This window comes from Rhipicephalus sanguineus, chromosome 3 (genome assembly GCF_013339695.2).
Source record: "Rhipicephalus sanguineus isolate Rsan-2018 chromosome 3, BIME_Rsan_1.4, whole genome shotgun sequence".
NCBI classification, from domain to species: domain Eukaryota; kingdom Metazoa; phylum Arthropoda; class Arachnida; order Ixodida; family Ixodidae; genus Rhipicephalus; species Rhipicephalus sanguineus.
Window position 1 is genome coordinate 224297053 of NC_051178.1, and position 13050 is coordinate 224310102.

The 13050-nt window shown below is 44.2% G+C and overlaps 1 protein-coding gene across 3 annotated transcripts in view; it reads left to right on the forward strand.

Annotated features, from left to right (window-relative positions):
• LOC119388344 (zinc finger RNA-binding protein) overlaps positions 1 to 13050 on the forward strand; it is an 87150-nt gene that overhangs the window by 30764 nt on the left and 43336 nt on the right. For 2 of the 3 annotated variants that reach the window (XM_037656050.2, XM_049413913.1), the window contains 3 exons: positions 4763 to 4909; positions 6041 to 6180; positions 8445 to 8733. In XM_037656050.2, the coding sequence (XP_037511978.1) occupies positions 4763 to 4909; positions 6041 to 6180; positions 8445 to 8733 (576 nt within the window). The remainder of the gene's footprint in view (positions 1 to 4762; positions 4910 to 6040; positions 6181 to 8444; positions 8734 to 13050) is intronic. The other variant, XM_037656052.2, reaches the window with a different exon arrangement.

Here is a 13050-nt window from a genome sequence, read left to right on the forward strand (position 1 = left end):
ATCTTGTTAGTTTGTGAAAGAGAAGGGTCTCATGGAAGCAGCTGCTGCACATCTCGTGAATGCAAAGTTCTTTCGTTGCGGGTAACTGGCGCGTTCTGCCACACTCAGGAAAAACGAATGCAGAGATGCATCAAGGGAGAAGTAGCTACAAGAACGGAAGCAAAATAAAATGAAAATTTTCATAAGGAAGGCGATGAGGGCAGCAGCAGTAAGATTTTAGTCTTTGGAGAATATCATGAAGTTGAAAGAGCAGTCATCAGCTAAGGATTAAGAGCAGTTCGTGAGTCTCAGCCACTGATAGAGGAGCAAGATTCTGAAATTTCTCTGGGGAAGTGCAAGCGAAAAGCTCACAAGGAATGCGATGTACAAAGATGGTCTGCTGATTGGTCTGCTGATTGGTACTTCACGGCTTCAATTATTTCAAATAGGGCTGAAACGAATAATTGGCACAACAGTTCCCCGACATGCTGATTGACGAACACACGTCGAATTATGCTCTTTACTTTCTTTTGCCTGTCTTTTCTTGGTGGTTTGCATCTCGTAATTTCATGAAATCATTGAAAGTGGTGCGACGAAGATCAGGCATAAAGAGTGAGAGCGTTTCCAAACGTCGGCGCCACGATAAAAACATGGATCGTCGACATCATCACTAGTAGCACATTGTCGCTCAGGATGATATGCACCACACCGAACACGTCACAGTGGCATCGATGTTGCAGGGTGCTGAAAGCCCCTTTGAATTTTTGTACGCTCTTTGCCCTCAAAATAAGATAACTTCCAGGTGACGGACGCAATTCAAATTTGGTCAAAAATACTCATGCATACCAAGCAATCGAATGGAGGACACATCTCGAGCTTGAAATTTTATGTCAGTGCCCCTTTCAGACTGCAAACGCCGCACCGAGCTGACTTCAAGCTTGGTTTGGCTGTGGCAGCCATTCAATGGATAAGTGACTGGCTAAAGCCAAAAAGCAAAAAAAAAAAGCAACCATTGCGCGTAGCCAACACACATACCGTATTTACACGATTGTGAGTCGACTCTAATGTAGGTGGAACCCCCTAAAATTGCACAACAAAAAAAAAATTGTGTGCAAAGGTGGCTTCGTGGCAATAACCGGGAATCATTTTTTTAGAAAAGTTTTTGCAAAACGTTGCTGAGGGTGTGGGTTATACAAAAGAAAATACGATATATGTTTAAGGTAGAGCCAGAACATAAACACAATGTTGTAATCATGCCACCGCGTGCCAGATTTATCTTTTTTTTTTTCGGTTTGGTTGTTAGTCGACCTTTCAACCTAAACTAGTTTCGGTTTCGTTTGTAAGTGGACCCCCCAACTTCGGATTTCAATTTAAGATAAAACGGGTCGACCTACAATCGTGTAACTACGGTAGCCTTTGAGATCACCAATTATAATTTCTGTGTGAATCACACTGGGACGACCTCCAGTCATAGCCAGTGCAATCTTTCGGTGCTGGCAACCTAGCAGAAATATTGTAAACATCGCTGTCATGGCGGTCGACATCGCACTTAAGGGGAGACGCGGGTCGAAAAACGAGAGTTTTCTAAAAAATCATCGATTTTTTGTTTTCACCTGTTTTGTTAAAATTAGTACCTCTACTGTTCTGAAAAATAAAATCAATGTCGAGACTCAACTGGAAATGCTTTAAAATTGCGTCTAAAGAGCACAAGGTGGCTGTCAAAAGGCCGAAAGTGTGACATCTTCGAGCACCTTGCCGCTGATAATGCGCCGCCGCTCGCCATTGTCGACCGCATGAGGCGAAGAGCCGAGCCTCACTCTTCAAATAGCGACGGTTTCCCGCGCTGCAGCAGCGCAAGAAATAATAAAGAGAAGCACACTTTTGCCGCCTTTTTCGAGCGCCGCAACTGGCTTTAAATCACGTGGTACGGATCGGGAGCCGCCGTTGGCCGCTGCGCGCGTGTATGCTGTGAAGCCTACTTGCAGGATCCGTGTCTCGTCGAGCAGCGCAGCTGAACAGCGCTTTTCTCAAGTGCTTATCCGTTATGGATGAAGAAAGCCATAGGAAGCGCTGTCACCGGCCTGTCAAGTTTCACGCGGCGCGCAAATTTAGAGGACGCCGGCGCAAATCAAAGCCGAACACTCAAACCACGAAAAGATCGTCTGCTGCCGCTAGGCGTAGTGGCAGTGACGCCGATGCGTCCGACGAGTTTGCCGCGGCATTCGAATATGTGAGTGCCTCCCAGAAAAAGATCGGACTCTTCGAAGACGAAGAAAAATCACAGGACGACGAGTCTTCGTTGATTGCTGATATGACAGCACTGAACATGTTGGTTTAATCGAGGGCACTCCAGTTTTGAACGTGTTCTGGAAGAGCTTGGCGTGCTCCTGCCTCATGATCTGGTTGCTCTTGGCACATCACGGGACAGCACACACCAGAAAAAAATGTCTCAAAAACTAACGGGAGAAGCAAGGGCTCGTCGGCGTGCGCTGAAGAAAAAATCTCTTGTCGAAGAGTCAGCCTGAAAGAGCCGTGAGGGCGAAACCTGTGGTGCTGGCGCATTTTAATGGCAGTGGCCACTACAAGGAGAAATGTTCTTTCTTGTATACAAATTTTGTCGCATTCAATGACATCTTTGATAAATAAACATGCAATTTGGACTTTAAAACTCGTTTTTCTCAAAACACAAATTTTGCCATTTTGTCAATGTGCCCCTCCTTTTTCGGGTACTTCTGGTGCTCAGATCTGCATGAAATTTTTTCCAAATATTTTCCAAAGTACGAGAAATGCAATTATCTTGTTCAAGTTTCAATATTCTTATTATATAATAAAAAAAAGTCATGTAAACTTTTACTGGGGTAGGAGAAATATGAACTTCCCATGTTAAAATTTTTCACGTCTAGTACATATTTTGTATGGACTTCCTAATTAGTTATTTGCATTCCACACTTTATTTGAAACATTATGAACTATCAATTGTAAAAAATTATTGAAGTTTAGGTCTGAAAAGAGGGGGGGCAAAAGGCTTAAGTTTTTCACTTTGTCATGTTGCAGAACTAAAAGTACGCAACTTGCAAGAAAACTAATTATATATTTGAAATCAGCATAAAAAGTTCTATAACCAACTCAAGTTTCATTGCTCTAGGGTGAATATTAAAGAAAAAGTGTCTTCGAGTAGCATCTCCCCTTAATCAGCCAGTCTGAGTTTTAAAAAACAACTAGCGCACTGTGGAGCATCCAAAATTTTGGTCGTGAGTTTACATTACTTCAATGGGACAAGTGGCAGTGCAGCGAAGGCGTCCTAATAAATGAGCATGTCTGTATTTTCAGCATCCAAATAAACGGTCAGTGACTCGACTGTAATTGTTTCTTTTCGCCATCGCCAGTGTCTCGTAGCTGCCGCGTTTCTTCATTAGTCCCGACGGCACAGATGAAACTGTTAGCGTCGAAGCCATTTCAGCAAATCGGGTCTCGCACCAAACAGAGAGAGAGAGAGAGACACAAAGCGTGAGACATAGATCAGGCCTAGCCACAGAAACAACTAACGCACACAACACGAACGCTGGAATGCCTGCCATGAGTGCCACACCGATCTGATTCCAAGTGTGGCTTGGCTTGTCCTGTGGTTTGGCCATGGTCGACATTCAACGTATATTTGACTGGCTAAAGCCAAAAGGCAGCCATTACGTGTAGCCAAGAAACATGGCCTTCGAGATTGGCAATCATAATTTCTGCATGGATTTTGACAATGGCACGACCTCCAGCCATAGCCAGTGCAACCTTACAGGGCGGGCAACCTTGCATGGTAGTGCTATCATCATACAGCGTCTGGTAAAGTGAGACATTTTGCTTTCACCATGGTGAAAAAATTTTAAAATGGTACAAGACCTGACATAACGCTTCCAGATATGCGCAACCAAAATGTTAATGCTGCTGCACTTTTATTTCTGAAGACCATCACTCTTGATGTGGAACACTGGATAATACCTAGACTTGTGATAATGTGAGAATGCCCATCTCATCCTTTAGGCACCGTGTGCCACAAACAGTGGTGGACGTAGAGAAGCCTGGTATATTTCTCAAAAAAAACAAAAAAACATGCTAGCCGCACTGTGAAATGGCCGTGAGGCCAAGCCTAAATGCTTGTATAGCCCACAGCTGGAATGAAGCAATGTCTTGCGCACGTATCAAAGCGCTCGTTTTGATTACAGAACTGACGTAGTGCTGTGGCAAATCACCGTGTAAAAACTGTGCTACGTGAACGTAGACGCAACTGGAGCCACAAATAACATGCCTACGTGCCCATCAAGACTGTTTAAACAGCCAATATAGTTTATCGTTTCTCGGCTTGATGAATTTCTGAATCTATTCCCATGCTTGTGTTACAAAACTGCGCTCTCAGTCCCTCTAGGTCTGCAAATTGCATGAACTTCGTGGCGTGCACTGCAACTACGAGTCTTTAGTGCTGCTACCATCTTGGGTCTGCCGTTACTCAAACTCCCGATGTGCAGATTCGGCGCGCGACGGCACTTCGTTAAATGCAGAATGCAATGCGAATTTTCTTGTTTAAATCAATAAATTAGCGTTAATGGGGGTACAACAGGCATGGGTAGCATTCATTCTGACCAATCGCGGAGCCCTAACATGCCCTTCACAGAACTCTTGAGTTTCGCAGAACCCAGTTTGAGGACCCCTGCCTTAGAATGTACAGTGAAATGTGTTGTGTGTACCTTTTGTAAAGCAATTTGTTTGAACAACAGCATTTTTCTTCCATGATATGCAGCCTGTTGGCCAGGACTACATTGAAGAGATGCGCAATGATGAAGGAAAGGTGATCAGCTTCCAGTGCAAGTTGTGCGAGTGCCGTTTCAACGACCCCAATGCCAAGGAAATGCACATGAAAGGTCGAAGGCATCGCCTCCAATACAAGGTTTGAAATTATTTTAATATTACAATAAACTGTTGATAATTCAAACAAATCTTAAATTCTTGGTTGGCCCACTACGTTTTCAATGTATTTTAAAGCCACCTAATCCAAACTTCGCCATTGCACAAATTCGGATTAGTTCAAATTTTTTGCTCGTCCATACTAGAAATACCTGCTGCCTTTGTTGCTTCCGGCTGAACATCCTCATTTTTATGTCACTGAGTCTCAAATAAAGCCAACTGCCTGCCCATGAAATAGCCAAACTAGCTTAACTGCTGTGCCAACAATTGCATGCAGACCTAATGGAAAGAAAGGAAAGGCCACCTGGCCTTGGTCTCTCACGTGCCAAACATTTCTTAGCCACTTTTTCTGCAGTACACTGGTATCATGTGCGGCGATTAGTCAATGAAATGCGTTGTGTACCATGACGTAAGAATGGAACGGGACTACGAGCTGCCGCAGGATACAACATTTCGTTGCTTAATTGTCCACATGTGCACACTACTGGCAATCATGCGAAGCTGTCTGGGATGTTGCTGTGGCATTGAGAAACAATAAAAATCGGAACACTATTGGTACGTTGCTGAGTCATATTTATGAGAATTTGTGACAATTAGAACACTCCTGAGGTCTCTTCGAGTTCGAATTATCCCGTCTACTGTATAACGAGAATGTCTTAGCATTGTGAGAATGGACTGAATCTTTTTTAATTCTAATGCTGGATGAGGCACAGTGTGACAGGGTCCATGCATGAGTACTCTCCTCTCGCGTAGAGCAATGCATTTGTGGGATGCCGTGTCTGGTCTGGATGAAACCTTGTCACACTGCATGGCACATTGCTAAGGCTTTGCTGTTCTGAAGCTTCATGCTACGTCTCTGGGCAGGTTATAAGATGGCAAGAACCACTATTTCAAGGCATTTCTTTTTTGTCTAGCACATCTTATTCATTTTAATGTGGGCTCAAAATAATTTTCGAAGACATTGTGGTGTACTAATTATAGAAATGGATGCTGGGAAACAAGACGTAGTCATTGCGTGGTCAGTGTGAATTCTAACAGCTTTTTAACAGAAACATTATCCGCCACCAAAAACATTCATTTCTATGCTTGTACAAGTGCAGCTTCTCTTTCACAGAAAAAAGTGAATCCCGACCTTGTCGTTGACATAAAGCCAAGCCTTCGTCAGCGGAAGTTGCAAGAGGAGCGCCTTCGGCGACAACTGAAGGATGATTCATGGAAAATTCACGAGGATGAGCGATGGAGGAAAGAGATGAGGTTAGTTTCTGTCGATAGCTTATGGATGCTCTTGATCAATTCGCTACTGAACTAGCACAGTCAAGCAGATTTATCCTACCTCAAGGGGGATCACGAAATACATTAGAATCGCTGATAACATCATGCCTTATAGGAATTTGGGGCAATACGAATATTTCTTTGGCCCCGGCCAAGCCCTTTTAGCCTACAGTGGGCTAGAGATCAGTTGTTACAAACCGATATTTACTCACAACGTTTGATATGCATGTACGGTGCCCCACAGATGCGAACAGGTGCTGCCTGCGAGGAATGTGGGCATGTATGCTGTGTTGCCGGTTTGGCTGGTTGACGTCATAACCTTTGAGATAGTGGGCGCGAAACTTGGAGTAAAGTAGAGAGGTGGGCGAGTTGGAACTGATGCATCTTGAAGCGCTCATCTTGGGGGTCCTTATGCACCTTCGTGTGCCTTCACTTTTAGATTACAGGTGGCGCTAGCTGCGCTTAGGCAATGTTGCTGTTTGTTGACACCTGCTTATCTCGTTGAAGCAAGTCATGTCTCGCAATTCGACACCCTACAAAAGGAGGACGAGTACCCAAAGAGGAAGCGAACGATGGACTTGGCAAAAGAGCTAGGCCTCGAAATGTGAACATGCACGATTGTTTGGGAACGCACACCTGCCGACTCGCCTGATTTGTCTGGGGGACTCCTGGTTTTATGAGCATGGCATAAATCTAAAAATACGGCCCCAGCTCCGTTACAAAAAGAAAACATAACACAAGGACAGCAGTTAGAAAATTTCATGGTTTGGTGTGTTGCATGCCAAATGCTTTTTAAGTCTTTCACCGCAGTACACTAGTGTCATGCGGAAAAGTGCACAAAAATTGGGAAGGGGCTCTTAGCTGTCACGAGACGCAGCACATTTTGTCCATTAATTGCACACGCGTGCGTGTGTGGTATATTTCTGAGTACTAGTACGATCACCGACATCTATAAACTACTCGCGATCATTCAATGAGAGCCAGCTACATTTACACTTGTACGTTTACATGCACAGCAATATCCAATAAAGTGGACGGGACAGCGACCACTGCTGTAGCTCAATTGGTAGAGCATCTGACACATTCTCTGGACTTTATAGGTTCGGTTCCTGCCGGTGGCAAGTTGTCTTTTCGTCCTCTTCAACTTCTTTATTTCATCGTAATTACTGCAATACTGACAAGACTACAAATAACATCCCCTATACCTTTCTTGGCTTCATTGCCTGTTTGTTTCATTAGGTGGTACACAAAGAAAACACGTCCTTGATCAATTCCCTTTCCTAAATGATTGTGGGCAAGTTAAAAAAAAAAAAAAACTTGCAAAGGGTGCGATGTTTGATGTGCTCAATGTGCTGGTGAATAGGAGTCAGATGTGCGTGCAGTACGGTGCTGTTTTGTTTCCGTACAATTTCCAATAAGCATTACAATTGTTTTATTTACTGAATAATTTTTATGTATACTGGATAACCTGTTATCTGCATCCCTGATTGTGTCTATATTCTGTAAATGTGTGTGGAATGTGTTAATTGCTGTATTTCTAGTAAAAGTGGTTCTTTGAATTGTCATTCTGGTACAGCAGAGACTGGTCTACTTATTGCTGAAGAAAGCACAGGGAGGAATGCATAGAATGAATTCCACCTTGGGCTGGGCTGAAAGCTGGGACCATAGGGCGTAAAATGAGGATTTGAGCATTTGAACTCAGTTTCACTGTGTGTTTTGAATGATATTAGCTTGGAACAGAAACAAAGTGCCAGTTTTCTTGGACTACAGTATATCTGCTTGTCTGTTTTATAAAGTGGTGAAGGACATTGTAAAACTTCTATACCATACACACTCTCCTAAGGATCACAGTAGTGTGGAGAATCAGTGTGCAAGGACTTGATAAAGCCAGGATTCACGTCTGGTAGTCTTTCCAGCGAGTCTTCCCAGAAAGCTTCCAGAGAAATGTAGCATTGCCTTTTTTTTGCATATGATGTCAAGGGGAGTAGGGATGAGAGGAGAATAGCGGGAGCTCTATTGTGGATTCCTAGGTAACATCGTCTCGTAGATCAGTAATAATATCGGGGCATATTCCGGACTCCATTCCTTCAGTTGAACTATCCCCCACCCTTCCCTTGCCTATTGTTTGCTCTCGCTCTCCCCCACAAAAAAGTGATAATGTGATGTAAAGCAGTTCCCCCGAGTGGTTGAGTATTTCTGTGAGTGTGGGGGCGTTTAGTTGAAGCACCTTTTTTTTTCTTATCCAGGATGATGGAGGATGAGGAGAGGCTCTTCTGGGAGCAGCGGCGCTTTGAGGACGAAATGGACCGTTGTCGCTTCTTTGGCCGAGGCCTTGGACCCATGGGGCCCATGCGACCGTGGGGACCGCCCATGATGGGGCCCCCAGGACCCATGGTAGGGTGGCCCCGCCACTGTCCTTGCCCACCCTTGCCGCCGCCGCCACCACCAATAGGGTGGAGGCATCGCCCCCGAGGTGGCAACAACCAGATTGGCAGCAACGCACACCCAACGCGGGTGGGGGCCCAGTCTGGGCAGGTACATCATGCAGTGCGAGACCAGGCTTGCCTGTTTGAAGTGCCCTCCTATGGGTCCTCTTCTGTGGCGGGCTGGAGGGGTGTTGTACGCTACGTGGGGCACATTTAAAGCCTGGTGCTCCCTTGCTGGCTTCTTATGTGCCAGCAGCTGTCCTTGCTTGTAAAAGTTAACAGTTCGGAACATTTGCAAATATAGCTAGCTTGCGCTCGCTAGTGAATATTGCCTCAGAAAAAGGGGACACATTAGAGTGGCGTAATTCGCTGGTAACATTTACAAGCAAGAGCGCAGAAAACAAAAATGTAGTTGCTCTTTGCAGTGTTTATTTCCACTATTATAGGTTTTAAAGGAGTGAAGTTCACTTCGAGAAATTAAAGACCATACCAGGTGTCTGTAGATCTTAAAGAACACACTAGACAGTGTTTTGCATGATAGCATTTTAAGGTGTACATTCTGCTAAAGACCCTGTCAATAGCATACTAAATATTTGGTAAGATTTTCATTGCACCTTGTGGTGTATATATTTTTATTTGCTGATTTTAAACGTGCAATTAATTGTTTTGATTAATTTTGTAGTTTTTAAAATATTATGTAGTTTTTGTATTGTTAGGAGCAAGATCTATTTCTAAACTGAGTTATAACGCAAACTAGCATATCAGAAAAGCGTGGATTGAATATTGTATGCAGTAAAGCAAGAATGGATGTTCTAGGCCCACTTTAACAAAAGGAATGGCATGTTGAACATTTGTGAGTCAATGTCAAGCTGGGATTTCGATCATAAAAGTACAGCATACCATGTGTTCAAATGGGCTTGTAACATTCTTGTTTTAGCGCATACAGTATTCAATCTAGGTTATTGTGCTGTGCTGTGCTGATTTATAACTTTCGCAGTTAATAAATAAGCTCCTAACAAGGGACATGAACTGTTTTATATTTTAAAAACTACATTTTGTACTATAAAATAATTGCATATTTCAAATTGGGATATAAAATACATAAGCTGTGAAAGTTTCATAGAAATCTGCTCTGAAATGAAATAGGTATTTAAGGCACGATCTTCCCTTAAACATGCTATTGCTGCTATAGAGCTCAGAGTACATATAATGTGGCTTATGTCAGTAATTGAAGCGTTCTCGAGTGAATTCTTCGACTGCTGTCGCTGCACTTTTTTAATTTTTTAGTAGGGGTGCGCGAATATTCGAAATTTCGAATATTTTTCGAATAGTGTTTGCTATTCGATTCGATTCGCACTGGAATTTTACTATTCGAACTATTCGAACTTCCCAAAAACAAGTACAGTCAACGTCCGATTGAAAGTGACCCCTTCAGATTTTCAATATGCTTCACCTCATTACACTCTCGTACTGCGGCAAAGCTGCCTTTCAAGCTCCGTTACGGTCGAACTTTGCCAAGACACAGTCAACGTCCGATTAAAAGTGGTCCCTAGATTTTCAGTATGCTTCACCTCATCACACCCCGGTATTGCGGCAAAGCTGCCTTTAAAGCTCCGTTACGGTCGAACATTGCCAAGACACAGCCAACGTCCGACTGGAAGTGGTCCCTAGATATTCAATTTGCTTCACCTCATTACACCCCGGCATTGCGGCAAAGCTGCCTTTCAAGCTCCGTTACAGTCGAACTTTCCCAAGATACAGTCAACGTCCGATTGAAAGTGCTCCCTAGATTTTCAATATGCTTCACCTCATTACACTCTCGAATTGCGGCAAAGGTGCTTTTCAAGCTCTGTTACGGTCGAACTTTGCCAAGACACAATGTCCGATTGGAAGTGGTCGCTAGATTTTCAATATGCTTCACCTCATCACACCCCGGTATTGCGGCAAAGCTGCCTTTCAAGCTCTGCTACCGTCGCAAATGTACTAACTCAAGAAAACGCTGGTTCCAACATGGAGATGAAAGATGTGGCAGAGTTGGGGGCTCAATTAATGCTGTTTTGGGCCTGAAATTTGGGCAGAAAGTTCGAAAAATTGGAAGCCGAAGCTTTTTAGCATCCAAAATTTCAGATGTTCTTATATATCGACGTCTACGAGGCAGATTTGGAACTCCGGACTTGAAGGGAGCACACCCTTGTCCGCCACATCAGTTGGCCTTCCACAGAAGTTGAAAGAGGAGGTGGGGCTGAGGAAATGGCATCTCTGCCTATCACGTGTAAAGTGTTGTCGGCAACACTTTGGTTGCACCAGATCATCTACATCAATAGGATTCGGCCTCTACATTGCCTCATTCTTGATAAGACAACTATGAAACATCACCCCGCCAGTGCTTCATCAACCTAGCGAAAAGAAACACTTTCATGTTGCTATCTCATAAGAATATGCTTAGGAATCCTCTCTAACTTTTTTTTTCTGCAATTTCGCTTCGAAGTATTCGAACAGTATTCTAGAAATATTCGAGAAATATTCGAAAAATATTCGATTCGATTCGCACTCACACTTCAATATTCGAATTCGCTTCGCACCCAAAATTTTGCTATTCGCACAGCTCTATTTTTTAGGCATTCCCATTTCATGCTATGCAAGACAGCTGTATAAAGCCAAATAAATGCCATTTGCAAAGCAATTTTTTTTTCTTTCCTTTTTATGGACTACAATCTGTTACAACCTAAGAAAGAAATACAAGCTCAGCCCACAGCCACCGCCATCCCACCCAAAGAGAATTTGCATAGATGTACAATGGGTATACTTTCTTTAGGGAAAAAAGGCTGCATTCCAGTTGCGCTGCGGAACGTCGTTGATATGCCGGTCACAAGGCTGAGTCATTGCACATGTAGGCCGTACGCTGCATGAAACAGTGCCTCTCGCGCACATGCCTTGTTTACAAAACTGACTTGCAGCAGTGGCAAACCAGTGTGTACAAACTGCACTGTGCAAACATAGTGTGCCCACCCTGTGTGTCCCTTACAAAAAGCAGTTTAAACAACAAATACAGTCCTCCGTTGGCAGCAGGGCAGACATGATTGTAGGCTTGGAGAGTTTCGACTTGATTCTTATGCACATGTTACAAACTACACGCAAGTTGCAAGCATGAATTTAAAAGTGCTTGGCCACTGTGGGTTCGCAAGTAGCACAAATTTCAAGGCGTGCGTTACGACGTGTCTTAACACCGATGCCGTGTGGGTCTCTCACTGTCCTGATGCATGGAAACAGTGTGCGATGGCTTCGTTCAGTCCACAAAGTAATGCAGAGTTCCTTCTCAAAGTCAGTGTCAGTGGATTGTATTAATCACCGTCATTAGAGTGGTATACCCTAAGGACCCTAAGGACAGAGGTTGTTATACTATGTAATGGGAGTAAAATGTCATCGGGTCACCTTTCATAATTGCTCATGGAACTCCCTTTGCAGAGGCTACTTTGAGAGCCCCTGTGCTAGAGGTTTCTTTTGAGTGCAGTAACGTATGTAAGGTCACCAAAAGCGTTGCGGGCAGACTCGTGAATGTTGTTGATGCTATTTAGCACATCCAGGGACATGCATAGTCGCAAGTTTAGCAGCGTCCTTGATGATCTGAGGTAGCAGCCAGTGGTGCAATCTCAAACACCATTTCAGGAGTTCAGTGGCAAGCATGTTGCAAGTCTTATGCACTCACATGGAAACTCAGGTCCAGACTACATGCATATTCTTCTATGCATGCATGAATGAAAACTTGCATCTTGTACAATCTTTGTACATGTTGTTCTGCCATATAAGCTGCGATAGTTTCATTTTGTGGGGTCTGAGCGATAACGCTGCTGCTCTCTGAATTCATGGAGACAGTTCACGCGGTCGTGCAACAAAACGTGCACGTTTATTAAACACTTCTTTACATACGGTGAGCTCGCTGGCCGAATTAGTAACATGCTAAAACTTATACGCTGACAATGAATACTGGGAAAACAACACACACTCAAGACAACGTAAGACATACAATGCAATACGAATGCGGTGCCGCCGATGCACGACTCACTACGAGGGCCCAAGGGAAGCGAGCCGCGGTATCGTCAGTATCGTCCCCCGGACCCACCGCAAGGAAACATCATCAACGCGCGCCGCCACACCCCAAAAAGACTCCCTGCTGTTTCTATGTGCCGGCCTGACTTCTCCGCGGCGGCGCTGCCGCCGCATCCCTCACCTTGGCCGATTGTCTCTGTTTACGCGCCGAGCATGTGCGTTGCAAACACAGCGGCCGCGCCCAAGTTACGGCAGTCGCCTTTGCTGGGGGTGATAGCACACCCACAACTTTCGTGCTCTTGAGAGCGCTCTCCACACTGTGCAACACGTCTCCACATTTTCGTGATTTCTCCAAATTTCCAGACACCTCGCCTTGCCT